Source organism: Dasypus novemcinctus, chromosome 5 (assembly GCF_030445035.2).
Source record: "Dasypus novemcinctus isolate mDasNov1 chromosome 5, mDasNov1.1.hap2, whole genome shotgun sequence".
NCBI classification, from domain to species: Eukaryota; Metazoa; Chordata; class Mammalia; order Cingulata; family Dasypodidae; genus Dasypus; species Dasypus novemcinctus.
Window position 1 is genome coordinate 166,736,459 of NC_080677.1, and position 17,148 is coordinate 166,753,606.

Consider the following 17,148-nt stretch of genomic DNA (forward strand, 5'->3'; position numbering starts at 1 on the left):
AACCCGGGGCGCGGCGGCGGCGGCGGGCGGACAAGCGGCGGAACGCGGGGCGCGGCGGAACCCGGGGCGCGGCGGAACGCGGGGCGCGGCGGAACGCGGGGCGCGGCGGAACCCGGGGCGCGGCGGAACGCGGGGCGCGGCGGAACGCGGGGCGCGGCGGAACGCGGGGCGCGGCGGAACCCGGGGCGCGGCGGCGGCGGCGGCGGGCGGACGAGCGGCGGAGGCGCCGCGGCGCACCGGAAGCGGCCGGGCGGCGGCATGGCGGCGGGGGGCGCGGCGCCCCTGCGGGTGCTGGAGCTGTACAGCGGCGTCGGCGGCATGCACCAGGCGCTGCGAGGTGGGCGCGGGCCGCGGGGCGGGGGCCCCCAGGGGGTGCCGGTGGGAGGCAGGACCCGCCCGGCGAGGCCCCCCCGACCCCGGGGCGGGGGCGCGGGGTCCCCACGCCCGCGGGAGCCGCTGGCAGCGGCGGGCATCGCTGTCGGGGAGGCGTGGAAAAGCCCCGGAAACGCCGTGTCTTGTGCAGACGCATTTAGGCGCCAGAAGAACCGAGTTCAAACTCAGTTCACGCTCCCGTCCGCCGCGTAGCTGCTGTGGGACCTCGGACTGGCTCCACCACTTTTCTGAACCTGTCTCCTAGGTTTGAAATGTAAGATGCGATGCTTTCAGGAATGGGTTATTATAAGGTAAGTAAGCTGCTGGAGCGGGCCTGGTACGCCGTAGCCGCCCAGAACGGGCTAAGTGACTGTCACGCTGTTGGGGAAGGGGCCCTCACTGGGACGGGGACACCCACCACTGCAGGGGGAAGTGGATTGGGCACCCCTCCCAGCGGGCGGGTCTGAAGAGAGACTTCAGCCCGCTGGTCGAAGGTGGTGGATGTGACTGTCCAGTACATCACTAGGTGGGAGACGGTCCAGAGCGCAGCCTTGGGCCAATGAGAGGTTGTAAAAGTGAATGCTTCTCGCCTGCGGCTTGCGGGTAGTGGACCTCCATTTTGAACGTTTTAATTTCTTTGGTGTGCAATTGGGACCGAAAGGTTTCTTTTGTGAAAATCATTGGAAGTATTTTTTGAGCATCTGTTCTGTGCGAGATACTGAGCCAGGCACTGGGGTATGGGAATTTGAGGGATGAGTCCACCTTGAACAGGTGCATTTTTTCCTAAATTACTGAGACAGGTGCAGACGTATTTCTGAAGCTTGGCTACTTCCATTTTCAGTCAAAAGGCTAGTGGGGTGCTGTAATTTATGATACTGAGCTTAGGGAAACGGACTTGGCCCAGTGGTTAGGGCGTCCGTCTACCACATGGGAGGTCCGCAGTTCAAACCCCGGGCCTCCTTGACCCGTGTGGAGCTGGCCCATGCACAGTGCTGATGCGCGCAAGGAGTGCTGTGCCACACAGGGGTGCCCCCCGCGTAGGGGAGGCCCACGTGCAAGCAAGGAGTGTGCCCCGTAAGGAGAGCCGCCCAGTGTGAAAGAAAATGCAGCCTGCCCACGAATGGCTCCGCCCACACTTCCCTTGCTGCTAAGACAACAGAACGACAACAGAAAGTGGACAAAGAAACAAGACTCAGCAAATAGACACAGAGAACAGATAACCAGGGGAGGGGGGGAGTTAAATAAATAAATAAATCTTTAAAAAAAAAAAGATACAGAGCGTATCTGATGATTGCACATGTTTTCTGAGTGCATATGTTGCATTTTGGTCCTAGGTAGGTTAGTGCTTATTAAATTTTTACTAATCAATTATTTGCTGGCTGTTTATTTCCCAGATAAAAACCTAGGATGAGGAAGAAACTTTGGTGCTATTTGCTCCTCTCCTAGATAATTTTATATGATTGTAGACCTGCACTTTGCCATGTTTTGGAACCCTTTATGAACAGGAATATAAAGGTTGTTTAGTACTTTATCATAAATTATAATTCAGCTATTCCTTATATATTGCACATTTGGCTTTTTCCAAAATTTTTTGCTGGTATAAATGTACATAAATCTTGATTGTTTCCTTAGGAGTATTTCCTAACAATCAAATTAATTCATTCAATAATAAAAGGCTTACTGTGTGCTAGGCACCACATCAAAAGTTATGAGAATTTTTTAAGGTTTTTGACTGATAGAAAGCAAATTGCAGGCAGATAAATAAATAAATCTTTAAAAAAAGGGGGTAGTGGATGTGGCTCAAGTGAATGGGCTCCCAACTACTGTATGAGAGGTCCAGGGTTTGATTCCCGGGGCCTCCTGGAGACGGCAAGGTGGCCCATGCAGAGTGGTGGCCCACTTGGACTGCTCACCCGAGTGGCACGCTGGCCGCGTGGCACGTATAGGAGTGCTGGATGCAGCAAGATGACACAACAAAAAGAGAACAGAGGAGAGACAAAAGGAGACGCAGCAGACCAGGGAGCTGAGGTGGCACAAGAGATTGAGCACCTCTCTCCCACTCTGGACGGTCCCAGGATAGGTTCCCAATGCCGATGAAAGAGAAGACAAGTAGACATAGAAGAACACACAGTGAATGGACACAGAAAGCAGACAGTGAATGCAAAGCAACGAGGAGGATGGAAATATAATCTTTTACCAAGAAAAAAAGCAAATTGCTTTTCAGACTTTGGTTTGAGTGTCTTCCTCAAGTATACATCCATCAGAATTATGTATTATCTGTTTCTGACCTTTGCTAATTTGAAGCGGAATTGTTTTTTTTTTTTTTTTAGGAGGTATCGGAGATTGAACCCAGGACTCTGTACATGGGAAGGCAGTACTCTGCTGAGCTATGTCTGCTCTGGAATTGTATTTTAATTTGTATTTTTGACTAATGAAAAGTTAAATAACTTTAGCCAATGCAATATGAATTTCTCTACATTTTTTTCTGTTGCCTCTGTTATTCTGAATCCTAGCTACTACTGTCATTTGCTTAAGTTATTAAGCTTGCTTTCCATCTGCTTCCCTTGCTTCCACATTTCTCCTCATTCCATCTCCTCTCCACATATCAGCAGAATGACCTTTTGCATGATAAAGTGCGTCCTCTCCCTCTCCTGCTCAGATGGCTCCCCTTGTTGGCTGGAATCGCATCTGCCAGCCAGGTCTTCAGGAGCTGGCTTCCACCTGCCCTTTCAACCTGTCTGCCCCTCTCTCTCGGTTCTCTTTGCCAGGCTCTCTCTTGTTCTTCTGCCTGTTCCTTAAACCCTCCCAGTTCTTTTCCTTCTGGCCTTTGAATTTGCTATTGTCTCCACCCAAAGAGCCCTCATCCCAGGTTTTTCCATCCCACCTTCTTTTCGCCTTTCGTGTCTTAGTGCACATGTGACCTCTTTGGAGAGGCCTTCCTGGCTGACCCCTTGATCCAGTGTAGCCTTCCTATTTTCTCCCCACCTCCTCACTTTGTCATTTCTTAGTCTGAGGTCTAAATACTAAAGGCATTGACTCAGTCATATTTGATGCAAATGTGTTTCCCAGTTAACATTGTCTTTCACTGTTTTTTTGATGTTTAAATCTTTCTGCAATAAGAAGTATCGATGTTTTCCGTGTGATTTTCATATAACAGGATAACAGTGGAAGCTAATGGCAACATTTATTTAGGACTTTCTACATGTCAGGGCTTGTTTTAAGTAAGCTAGTGAGTGGTGGATCCTGGATTCTAACTGAGGTCTGTTTTATGGGCTGGATAGTGTAGCCTAAAAAGATAGGTTGAAGTCCTAACATCCAATATTTGTTAATGGGACCTGATTTGGAAATAGAGTCTATGGTAGCTTGAGTATCCCAGAAAAAATCATGTTTTTAATCTTAATTTGCATTCCTATGTGTGTGAACTCACTGTAAATAGGACTTAAAGATGACATTTTTAGTCAAAGTGTGGCCCAAACTGAACCACGGTACATCTTATTCCAGGAAACAGAGGGACAGCCAAACTCCTGTAAACAGGGGAGCTCCAAAACAGTTAACTAACAAAAGCCCAGGACAAGACAGAGACCCAGTGTTTTAGTTTGCCAAAGGGGTGCTGATGCAAAATACCAGAAATGGGATGGCTTTTATGAAGGGGATTTCTTTAGGGTGAAAGCTTGGAGTTTCAAGGCCAAATCAAGGCACCATCAGAGATGCTTTCTCACCAAAATTGCTGCTGTTGATCCCAGTGTGTTGTCACATGGTGAAGCAAGATCGCTGTCAATCTCTGCCAGGGTTTTCAGCCTGGGAACATTCCTTTTTTTTTTTTTGGGAATATTCCTTAACTCATTCTGTGATGCCAACATCACTCTCATACCCATGCCAGGTGTAAGATATCATAAGAAAAGAAAAGTACAGACCAATATCACTAATGAATATAGATGCAAGAATCCTCACCAAAATATTAGCAAACCGAATCCAGTAGCATATTAAAAGAATTATACAACATGATCAAGTGGGATTTATCCCTGGTATGCAAGGTTGGTCTAACATTTGTGTGTGTGTAATACACCACATTAACAGAATGAAAGAAGAAAACTGCATGATCATCTCAAACAGTGCAGAAAAGGCATTTGACAAAATGCAGCACCCTTTCTTGATAAAAAAACACTTAGAATACTAGGAACAGAAGGAAATTTTCTCAACATGATAAAGGACATATATGAAAAGCCCACAGCTAACATCCTACTTTATGGTGAAAGACTGAAAACTTTCTTTTTTTTTTTTTAAAGATTTATTTATTTAATCCCCCCCCCCCCGTTGTTTGTTCTCTGTGTCTATTTGCTGCGTCTTGTTTCTTTGTCCGCTTCTGTTGTTCAGCGGCACGAGAAGTGTGGGCGGCGCCACTTTTGCGCTGGGCGGCTCTCCTTACGGGTGCACTCTTTGTGCGTGGGGCTCCCCTACGCGGGGGACACCCCTACGCGGGGGACACCCCTGCGTGGCATAGCACTCCTTGCGCGCATCAGCACTGTGCATGGGCCAGCTCCACACGGGTCAGGGAGGCCCGGGGTTTGAACCGTGGACCTCCCATGTGGTAGACGGACGCCCTAACCACTGGGCCAAGTCCGTTTCCCATGAAAACTTTCTTGCTAAGATAAGGAACAAGACAAGGATAGCCACTGCCTCACCACTGTTATTCAATATTGTACTGGAAGTTCTTGCCAGAACAATTAGGCAAGAAAAATAAAAATGACATCCAAATTAGAAATGAAGAAGTAAAACATTCCTTATTTGCAGATGATATGGTCTTATATACAGAAAACCTTAAAAAATTCACCACAAATCTCCTAGAGCTAATAAATGAATTCAGCAAGGTGGCAGGGTACAAGGTCAACACCCCAGAATCATTAATGTTTATATGTAAGTAATGAACAATAGGAAAAGAAACCAAGAAAATGTTCAATTCACAATAGCGCCTAAAATAATAAAATATACAGGAATAAATCTAACCAAGGATGTAAAAGATTTGATCATAGAGAACTATAAAACCTTGCTAAAAGTAAAGAAGAACTAAGTAAATGGAAATTTATTCCATGATTGTAAGATTAAGTATTGTTAATATGTCATTACTACCCAAAGCAATTTATAGATTCAATGCAATCCCAGTCAAAATTCCAACAACCTTTGCAGAAATGGAAAAGCCAGTTATTAAATTTATTTGGAAGGATAAGGGGCCCCACATAGCTAAAGCCATCTTGGAAAAGCAGAATGAAGTTGGATGACTCATACTTCCTAATCTTAAAACTTACTACAAAGTTACAGTAGTCAAAACAGTATGTTTTGCCAGGTGCAGTGGATGTGCCACAATGATGGAAGAGTTTGCTGATGTGGGAGGAGTGGCATGGGTGGGGTGGGAGTTATGTGGGGACCTCCTATTTTTTTAATGTAACATTTAAAAGAAAATAAAGGAAAAGAAAAAAGAAAAAAAAAACCCAGTATGTTATGGTACTGGCACAGGGACAGGCATATAGGCTAATGGAATATAATTGAGAGCTCAGAAATAAAATCTCATGTTTATGATCAATTGATTTTTGACCAGGTGGCAAAGACTACTGAGAAAAATGGTTTCTTCAACAAATGGTGCCAGGAAAACTTGATTTCCATTTGTTTAAGGAAAAAAAGAAAGGAGAGAAGTGGCTGTGGCTCAATCAGTTGGTCTCCCATTTAACATACGGGAGGCCCTGAGTTCACGTCCCGGGGCCTCCTTGTGAAGGCAGGCTTGCCTACATGCTGTGGGGAGCCGCCAGCCCGGGTGCCGCAGAGCGCTGCCCAGCCCACAAGTGCCACAAGCACCGCGTAGTGTCACCTGGCCTGCAAGTGCCGCAGTGCCAACTCAGCAAAGGTGATGCGACAAAAAGGGAGACAAGCAAAAATGCAGAAGAGTGCACAGCAAACCAACAGAGAAAGCAGACAGCAAGCAAGCCGCAAGGGAGGGGAGGGGAAATAATTTAAAAAATACAGACACAGGAGAACGCACAGCAAATGGACACAGAGAGCAGACAAAAAAAGAAAAAAGAAAAGGAGCATATCTCATACTGTATTAGCCAAAGGGGTGCTGATGCAAAATACCAGAAATTGGTTGGTTTCTATTAAGGGTATTTATTTAGAGTAGGAGCTGACAGGTACCAGGTCATAAAGCGTAAGTTACTTCCCTCACCAAAGTCTATTTGGAGCAAGATGGCTGCTGATGTCTGTGAGGGTTCAGGCTTCCTGGGTTCCTACGTTCCTGGGGCTTGCTTTACTCTGGGTTCAAGTTTCCTTCAGGGACTTGCTTCTCTTTCTTCTGTGTGCTGACTTCCGGGGCTCCAGCTTAAGTCTTTGGCATCAAACTCTAACATCAGAAACCCTCAACTCTGTCCTTCGCCATGCCTTTTATCTGTGAGTCCCCACCCACCCTTATCATAACTCAGTCATGCCCAGGTACAGATCAGATTACAAGCATAATTCAATATCTGTTTTTGGAATTCGTAACCATATCAAACTGCTACATGTACCATATACAAAAATTAACTCAAAATGCATCAAAGACCCTAATATAAGAACTGTCACAGACTCCTTGAAGAAAACATAGAGAAGCAACTTTAGGACCCGTTTTAGGCAATGTTTTCTTAGACTCTACACACAAAGCATGAGGAACCAAAGAACAAATAGATAAATGGTAACCACATAAACATTTTTTTTCCCAAAGGACTTTATCATGAAAGTATAAAGACATCCTATACAATAGAAGAAAATATTTGGAAACCACATATCCAATAAAGAATTAATATCTAGTATATATAAAGAAATCCTTCAACTTATCACCAATAAGACAGACAACCTATTTAAAATACAGGCAAAGGATGTGAACAGACATCTCCAAAGAAGATAAACAAATCATCAGAAAGCACATGAAAAGATGTTCAGCATCATTAGGTATCAGGGAAATGCAAATCATAACCATAATGAGATACCATTTCATACCCATTAGAATGACTGCTATTAAAGGATGGAAAATAAGTGTTGGAGAGGATGCAGAGAAATAAGAAGTCTCATTCATTGCTGGTGGCAATGTAAAATGGTGCAGCTGCTATGGAAGACAGTTTGGCCATACCTCACAAAGCTAAGTATAGAATTACCATATGACCTGGCAATCCACTGCAAGGTATATACCCAATAGAATTGAAAGCAGAGGCTAGAACAGATATATATGCACACTGATGTTTATAGCAGCAGTTTTCACAGTGCCAAAAGGTGGAAGCAACCCAAGTGCCTGTCATCCAATGAATGGATAAAGAAAATTTGTTATATACACACAGTAGAATATTATTCAGCTGTAAAAAGGAATAAATTCCTGATGCATGTGATGATACGGATGAAGCTTGAAGATAAATTGAGTGGAATAAACGAGACATACAAGACAAATATCATGATCTCACTGATTTCAAATAATTAGAATAGGCAAATCATAGAGTCAGAATCTAGAATATAAGTTACCAGGGGATGTGGTAGGGATAAGGAATGAGAAGTCTTAAAATGTACAGTGTTGCTAATTGGAATGATAGAAATATTTTGGTAATGGATGGTGGTGATTTTAGCACAATGTGGTAAACACAGTTAACAGCATTTATATGGATATTACTAAAAGGAAATTTTAGATTTTATATGTGGTAGTAGAATAAAATTTTTAAAAATATTCATTGTGGGGCATGAAGGAGGGAAACCATAGCGAAGTACCACTTCATACCCACTACGATGGCTTTTATTAAGAAAATGGAAAATACCAAGAGTTGGAGAGGGTGCGAGGAAATTGGAACTCTAGCGCATTGTTGATGGAAATATAGATGGTGTGGCCACTGTGGGAGGCAATATGGTAATTCCTCAAAAAGTTAAATACAGAATTATAATGTAACCTGACAATTCCACTGTGTGTGTATACCCAAAGAAAGTGAAGACAGGGTTTCAGACACTTGTACTCCAATGTTTATATCGGGATTATTCAGAATAGCCAAAAGATAGAAACAACCCATGTGTCTATCAAACAATGGATGGATAAACAAAATGTGGTACATATACACAATGAAGTATTATTTTTGAGGCATGCTGAAAACATTATGTTGAGTGAAATAGCCAAAGATCCATAAGCTCAAATATTGCATGATTTTACTCATAACAGATGTCTAGAAAGAGTACGTTTGCAGAGACAAAAGACATTAGTGGTTACCAGGGAATGGGGGAGTGGGGTGAGAGGAAGGGAGTGTGCCTGTTTGGTGGATATGGAGTAGATTTTTTGTCTCCAATGACAAACTTTTTATTAACTGCCAATGTGCCAGGCATAATTATCTTATTGCTTTAATTTGCATTGTGAGAAATCTTAGTGGTGCTGAGCATTATTTTCTTAAGCTGGGGAGGCTTAGCTGTAATTAGAATACTGTATTTTAAAGGAATGTGAAATATGCTTTCCCAAGTGCTTATGCTACCAATTCGGGTTGGAATATTATGAGTTCAGTTGTGTCTCCCAAAAAAATATGTGTCCTTATTTGGAATAGGGTTGTTGCAGATGGAATTAAGTTCCAGATATAGGTAAGATGAGGTCATGCTGGAGTAGGGTGGGCCCTTCATCCAATATGACTGGTGTCCTTATCAGAAGAGGAGACACAGAGTCAGACAGTGAGGCTGCCATGAGAAGATGGAGACACGCGAAGGAAGGGCAGCCATGAGAAGATGGAGACACAAAGGGAGGGTGGCCATGAGAAGATGCAGACATGAAGGGAAGGTGCCATGAGAAGATGGAGACACAAAGGAAGGGTGCCATGAGAAGATGGAAACACAAAGGGAGGGCGGCCATGAGAAGATGGAGACAAAGGGAAGGTGCCATGAGAAGATGGAGACACAAAGGGAAGGTGCCATGAGAAGACGGTGGCACTGAAATGAGTGATGCTGCCACAAGCCAAGGGCAGCCTGGGGCCACTAGAAGTGGGAGGAGGCCAGGAATGAGTCTTCCCTAGAGCTTTCTGAGGGAGCTTGGCCTTGCACACACCTTGGTTTCAGGCTTCCAGCCTCCAGAGCTGGGGGAGGGTAATTGTGCTGCTTTAAGCCACCTAGCCGGTGGTGCTTTGTTACAGCAGCCCTGGGAGACTTAGACACGAGTTACCTTAAGTTGTCTCAGTTTGCTTTGACTTTCTGTCTGACTTCATTATACTAGACACTTATGTGGGTCTAAAATCAAAGCTACCAAAAATGGTTATATTTGGCTGACTCGTTTCCATTCCTGTCCCCTCACCTGCTGCTCCTTCCTTCCCTTAGGCCACTTCATTTTATTAGTTAGGCTTTCTGTCCTTGGTTTCTAATTATTTTCCCTCTACCTTCTTGGTACTACCACTGAGAGGTACTAGAGGTAGCACATAGCACACTATAATACTATGAGCACTTTTCTGGGCCTTGCTTTTTTTTTCCCTCTTAATTATGGTGGTTATTCCATAGCAAAATCTCTCTCTCTTTTATTTAAAATTAAAAAAAAAAAATCAATGTTACGTTACTCATTTAACATAGGACAGCAACTTCAATAACAATAAATCTGCTTTAGTCAGCAGTTACACTCCCGCTTTATTTTTGTCCCTCCATCTCGAGGGATTTGGGATGATGTCAGCTCTGATGACTTCAGGCTGAGCAGGGACTTAGATATTGTGGGATAGAAGAATGGAATTGTTCAGCTTGCAGTTGAAAATTCTCCTTCCTTTTGGACTGGGGCTGGTTCATCGTCATCATTTTGTTAGTTGTCCAGGAAAAACCTTAAAAACTGGAGAGTAGGAGTTGGTCATATATCTGCTGGGTTTCAGGGCTCCACTGGCATAGGAACAATCTGAGGGCTTTAAGTCTCTGAGAAATCTACATAGTATATTTATATATTTATTTATTAAAGATTTATTTATTTATTTCTCTCCCCTTTGCCCCCACCCCCCTGCCCCGGTTGTCTGTTCTCTGTGTCCATTTGCTGTGTCTTTCTTCTTTGTCCGCCTCTGTTGTCAGCGGCACGGGAATCTGTGTTTCTTTTTGTTGTGTCATCTTGTTGTGTCAGCTCTCTGTGTGTGCGGCACCATTCCTGGGCAGGCTGCACTTCTTTTCGCACTGGGCGGCTCTCCTTACGGGGCGCACTCCTTGTGAGTGGGGCTCCCCTACGCAGGGGATACCCCTACGTGGCACAGCACTCCTTGCGCGCATCAGCGCTGTGCATGGGCCAGCTCCACACGGGTCAAGGAGGCCCGGGGTTTGAACCGCGGACCTCCCATGTGGTAGACGGACGCCCTAACCACTGGGCCAAGTCCCCTTCCCTACTTAGTATATTTAAAAGTAAATTTAAAATTATAGGTTCAAATAATGGAAGAATCATGATTAGGATATTTATACCTAAGTATAACTGTTATTATATTGGGGAAAAGGCTTTTCATATATTCCCAGATAGAGCCTGCTGATTTCATGTAGTCGTGTGGCTTGTCTTTGGTGTCTGGACACCGCAGGAGCACTTTTGTTTGAGGCTTTGTTTTTGTGGCAGTGAAATCTGGCTGAGATCTGCATAAACGTAACATCTGGAATGATCTCTCTCAGTCACATAAACTCTGTTTTATTTAATATTTCCCCCTTTTGATAAAATTCTTTCTTCAAGTGCATCACTGATTAATGGCTGGTAATGATCCTTTGGTGCCAGGGAGGTTCATCCCTGGAAGCCGTGTCTCCTCTTGAGGGAAGGAAGTGAGTTTATTTGCAGTGTTTGGCCTAGAGTGAGGCCACATTTGAGTAACAAGTAGGTTTTCAGGAGGCAACTCTTAGAAATTAATTATACTTAGGCTTAGTTTAATTATTACAGGAATAAAGTTCATAAGTGCAATTGTTAAGCTTGAAGTGTGGCTTATTAGCTTTTTTTCCTTTATTAGGCAAGGTTTATAGATTCCAGAGCCTCTGGCTATCTTCCTTGCGTAAGTTCTCCAGGAGGGAAGTTTAATATTTTGTTAACTACTGTACAGGCCTCTATCTATCCAGAAAGCATATCTGTAGCAACAGGGCTACATTTATATCCCATTAGAAATATGTAACTATATTATGTTCAAGCTATTTAAAAGGCCCTGTCTGTCTAGAGCATGTAAAACAGTATAACTTATAAGACAGTTTGGTGGTTTCCATGGCATATAACATTCTTTTAATAATAAACATTCCCACCCCCCACCCCCACAGTGTTGACACTCCGCATTGGTGTGGTACCTCTGTTACATTTGATGTAAGAATGTTTAACTGTTACCATGAACTATGGTCCATATTTTCTTCAGGTGCATTTTATATTTATATTATTAACCGTAATCCTTGCCCACCACAGGGTTCACTGTATTATGCAACCACATGTTTTAGCCTCTAGCTTTCTTTCTAGCAACATATGCGACTCAAAGCCTCCCCTTCAGCCACACTCACATGCGTAACTCAGTGCTGACACTCACATCACACTACCATCACCTCTGTCTACCCCCAAACTACTATAATCAGCCTAATTATAAATTGTGCACAGATTAAGCGTCAGCTCCCCATTCTCTAGCCCCCTCTGTCTCCTGGTAGCCTGTCTTCTGGATTCTACCCCTCTGAGTTTGCTTATAATAGTTCATATTAGTGAAATCATACAATGTTTGCCCTTCTGTGTCCGGCCTGTCTCACTCAACATAAGGTCGTTGAGGTCCATCGATGTTGCATGTGTACTATTGTCATTCCTTCTTAGAGTTGAATAATATTCCATTGGGTGTATAAGCCACATTTTGTTTATCCAGTCACCTGTTGATAGGCATTTGGGCGGCTTCTATCTTTGAGCCATTGCGGGTGGTGCTGCTGGGAACACTGGCGTGCATACATCTCGTGTCCCTGCTTTTAGATCGGGGCATACACCTAGAGGCAGGATTGCCAGCTCCAGTGGCCACTCTGTGTTTAGCTTCCTGAGGAGCTGCCCCCCTGGCTGCACCATTCTACCCCCCACCAGCAGCAAATGAGTGTGCCTTGTTTCTCCACATCCTCTCCAACGCTTGTAGTTTTCTGATTTTATTTTTTAGAGGTAGCTAGTGTAGTAGGTATAACATGATAACGCACTGTGATTTTGATTTGCATTTCCCTGATTGCTAGTGATGTTGAGCATCTTTTCATGTGCTTTTGGCCATATGTATTGATACCATGTTTTTAAGTAAACTTTATAAGATTATATAACAACATCGAACGAGTTAAACGTGGTTTAAGGTGGTTTGCTAGGAAAGCTCTAACTAGATGAGTATTTCCCACCTAGTCAATATCTGAGATAATCTTAAAAACAAATAGGCCTGCCCTACAAAATAATTTGTAAAAGTCTTCGAATGTGTTGTTTTAAATTTTAGCCACGTAATTTCTGACCATATTTAGCAACCATTACTCAGCCTTACTGTTTCCTGTTAAAAAGCTAATCCTCTCATTTGCCACTTGTTATTCATGTTCTGAATCTCTTGTCTTTATTCCTCAATAGTTTATATGCCATCTCAGGGCTCTGCATTTTGTGTTTGCATGTTGTAATTAGATGTGTTGTAAATAGGTGTGTTACAACTAACCTTGCAAATACATTGTGATGAACTCTTCCATGAGGATGTGAATGTCATTGAAGGATATTTTTGGAAAATCGGCTGTAAGGAGTTGGAGTTGGAACTACTTAAGGTTTTTATATTTGTCTTTAGGTTTGTAAACTTTTCCTCTGCATGCCTATTTTCCCATGGTTCCTCTTGTATGACTTGTTGGCAGATTTAAAGAGAAGCAAGGTGAAAGTGTTGTCCATTTAAAATAATCTTTTGTTCTTTATGGAAGTTAGCCTCTTTTATCTGTGGAAGTTACCAGATTGTTTTCCTAACTTGAAATAAGAAGAGGAAATACGTAGGAGAATTTTGTGTTTTCAGTAGAAGAGAATCCTAACTTCCCTTTGGATGATACAATTACCTGTCTTATGTAACAAATAATGGGTGCTTACTTCACTGTGGAATATTTATCACTATATTCTACAGATCAGATTACTTCTCCAGTGCTAATGAATGGATAAACAATTTAATGTGTTTGAGGACCTGTTGATTGTTAGGGGGCCTCAATAATTAGTACTTTCTTCCAGTTCTGAACAAATTGAGAAAGGAAAGAGAAGGCAAACAAGAAATCACAATCTGTCATTTTCATTATTGAAAAGGTGAGGTCGAGGATGTGGCTTGGTGAAGGCCAGGTGGGCCAGCGGGTAGTAGCCCAGAGCCTTCGGCAGCCGGGCCCAGGGGTGCTGGTCCCGAGAAGGAAGCGGAGTGGGCCAGGAATGCCTGGTTTGTTTTTCCACATTACCCATTAGGCTAGTCACTCCTCCTTCTGTGGGAGAGCAAGCAAAGCATTCTGGGGGGTGGGGGTGGGCAGGAGGAGAGGATGAATGGAGACCACTCACTGGCTCAAGCACCGGGACTGGGAGAGAAGCATTCTTAGTCACACCGTCACCCTCTTCACCTGTGTGTGGTCGCATGTACACACACCCGCATGAACACAACGCATTTTACATTTCCTTTGCCAAATGCTTTTAGGAATCCTACAGGTGTTACAGTTTTTCTATTTTGTAAATTCGGTTATGGTTTAGGTTTTTGATACTTAGTGTGCTGTGACAGTTGTTTCATAGTATCAGGTGATTTGAGAAATGGTTGTTTCCATGGTTTTAGGTCACTATGTTTGTTATTTGGCACCTTGAAATAGGAACAATAAACAGTATTTCACGGGGTAGTTTCAGGGAGAGGCCGTACAGGCTCCTCTTTGAAAAAGCCCTTCTGGGGCGAGAGGTCTAGGTTGAATCTCTGCGTTGTCACTGCCTAGCTATGTGGCCTTGGGCAGAAACTCAACTTTTTGTGTCTCAGTTTCCTCTTTTTAAAATGGGAACAATAGTACCTTCCTCAAAGGGGAGTTGCGAAGGTTATAAATTAATAAAAATAAAACATTTAAATAGTGCTGGTGCATAAATAAACACTACCGAGGGTTTACATGATACTTTTTCCATTTTTATTCTTCATCTGTCCATGAACATTAAAATTAATGATAGCTTTCTTTTTTATTTAGAATATTTTGAATATTTTCCCTTGCCACTAAATATATTTGTAAACTTGGTTTTTAAAGGTCGTGTGGTATTCCGTTTTATGTGCCACCACATCTGTTCAAACTAATCACCTATTTTTGGATATTTAGATTGTTTATAACTTTTCACTATTGTCAGTAAAATAGGGTAGTTTATCTTAGATACAGATTTTTCACTGCATCTTTAATTATCACCTTATGCATTAGTTTCCTATAGCTGCTCTAACAAAGGACCACAAACTTAGTGACGGAAAAACTACAGATTTATTATCTTGCAGTTCTGGAGCGCAGAGGCCCTGCTTTCCGTGGCTCATGGTCCCTTCCTCCATCTTTGAAGCCGGCAGCGTGCATCTTTCAGTCTCTTCTTCCGTCATCGTGTCTTCACTGACGGACCCTGCTCCCTCCCTTTTGTGATTCCTTCGGGGCCCCTGGGTAATCTGGGGTAATCTCTTTGCTTTTGTCACATCTGCGGAGTTCCTTGGCCCTGGCTCCTGGGGGTGGCCTCTGGGTCCCTGGGGTTTCCAGTGGCAGGAGGGCCTCTTCTTGGAGCACACCTGGTGGTTTACCGAGGCGGCCTCCGTGTGGGCAGGCTCACAGGCGGTCCTAGAGGGCAGGGGTGGCCACACCAGAGAAGCCAGCTTGTGATTAGGGGTGGGGCTTCCTCCGTGCCCCTGGGGAGAGGGAGTGGCTGCAGGTTGAGGTCAGCCACGCGGTCCTTGATTCCACCAGTCCTGGGCACAGTGTGAGGCCCTGGACGCTCGGCCCTCAGAGAGCTTCCAGGATTGAAGAACACAATCACGGCTGGATTTGTAGCCTTAATGAAAACGACAACGTGGCTAATACCTGTGGAGTACTGTACACTCTAGTGGAAAAAGGTTTGCAGAGAACGACAGTCATGAGAAGACTCAGGAGAGGAAAATGTTCTAGGAATCAAGCAATTGAAGTGCATTTTCCTCTGCGATCTTATGAATAACCTATATTGTCTGGCCTCATGCAAAACTGTAAAACTTAATTCTTCCTTCAGAGCTCCCTGTAGCGGAAGTTATATTCATAGCATTTTTCAGGATAGGGTTCAAAACTTTTATAAGGTCAATAATGATGGAACATTTTTCAACCTTAAGTATAAACTAAAGCAAAGAGAGGCTCCAAATGGCAGAACAAATTTAGAGAGGATTTTTTTAGTTTAATCTTGGGGATCTTGGTGAGTGATAACATTATATTTTTTGGAATGTCTTTTTGTTTTGCATTCACAGTTAACTTAATTCAGATAAATAATGCTTATATGTTTGTCATTTCGTCCTTGACTTTCCCATATGTCAGAAATTGTCACCTTTTAAATTATGAGAAAGGATCACCGAAGAACGCTTCACACGTTTTATGGTGATAAACCATTCATAAACACATATTCACTCGATGCAAATTTACGTAAAACAAATTCAGTCTTTGCTGTTCAGACCTCTGATTGGCTGGATCACACGTGTTTGTCCTGGTCATTTCCTGACTGTGGAAATGTGGCTGTCAACATGGTGGCGTCCTTAAGAGGAAGGTCTGAAGCTTCATGGGGAAAATGGAGACAGGCTTATAGCCTTCATTCTTTAAGAGTACACACGGGTAATTCAGTGCATTTCATTTTTAGCCACATGTTAATTAATTGTACATCTCTAAAAGACAACTACAACGTGTTTATTTTCTTGATTTTTCTTCTTTTGACTCTGTTGAGTTTGTAGGATAAAATAATGCAGTGAGTCACAACTGTTTGCTCTGTGTGTGTGTGCATGTGAATGTGTGTCAGTGTGTGAGCCTGTGTTCACATTTGCCTTGAATATGTTGAGAATGTAGCCAAACCTTTCTTGTCTAGCCTTGATACTTCCTTTTTATATTCCTCAGGGTCATATCCAAGAGAAGTATTGAATTATTTTGTTCCCAGATAAAAACAGTATTTTGTTTGTTTGCTTTTTACCAATTACTAAAGTAGTATATTCTCAGTGTAAAAAAACAAACAAACAAAGAAGTTTGAAGGAAGAAATAAGAATTTCCCCTAAATTCTACCACTAAGAGATAACCTCTGTTATTTTGGTTTTTTTCCTGTGTATGCATATACATTCACATATACTTTTTAAAACTTGGATCATTATTCAGTAGGGTATTTTTTTTTTTTAAAGATTTATTTATTTATTTATTTAATTCCCCCCCTCCCTCCCCTGGTTGTCTGTTCTCTGTGTCTATTTGCTGCGTCTTGTTTCTTTGTCCGCTTTTGTTGTCGTCAGCGGCACGGGAAGTGTGGGCGGTGCCATTTCTGGGCAGGCTGCACTTTCTTTTCACGCTGGGCGGGTTTCCTCACGGGCGCACTCCTTGCGCGTGGGGCTCCCCTACGTGGGGGACACCCCCGCGTGGCGTGGCACTCCTTGCGCGCATCAGCACTGCGCATGGCCAGCTCCACACGGGTCAAGGAGGCCGGGGTTTGAACCGCGGACCTCCGATATGGTGGACGGACGCCCTAACCACTGGGCCAAAGTCCGTTTCCCAGTAGGGTATTTTTTAACTTGCTTTCTGTATTCAATCCAATATAGTTATCATTTCGTGTCAGTAAGTACATATTATTATCATTAG

At 43.4% G+C, this 17,148-nt stretch overlaps 1 protein-coding gene across 10 annotated transcripts in view; it reads left to right on the plus strand.

The window, feature by feature from the left end:
- Window positions 1–218: 218 nt before the first annotated feature.
- Window positions 219–17,148, plus strand: part of TRDMT1 (tRNA aspartic acid methyltransferase 1) — a 52,112-nt gene continuing 35,182 nt past the window's right edge. For 3 of the 10 annotated variants that reach the window (XM_004483724.5, XM_004483730.5, XM_004483726.4), the window contains exon 1: window positions 233–337. In XM_004483724.5, the coding sequence (XP_004483781.2) occupies window positions 259–337 (79 nt within the window). In that variant the 5' untranslated portion in view covers window positions 233–258. Of the gene's footprint in view, window positions 338–523; window positions 684–17,148 lie in introns of all 10 variants that reach the window. The other 7 variants (XM_071215507.1, XM_071215509.1, XM_004483729.4 and 4 more) reach the window with 5 other exon arrangements.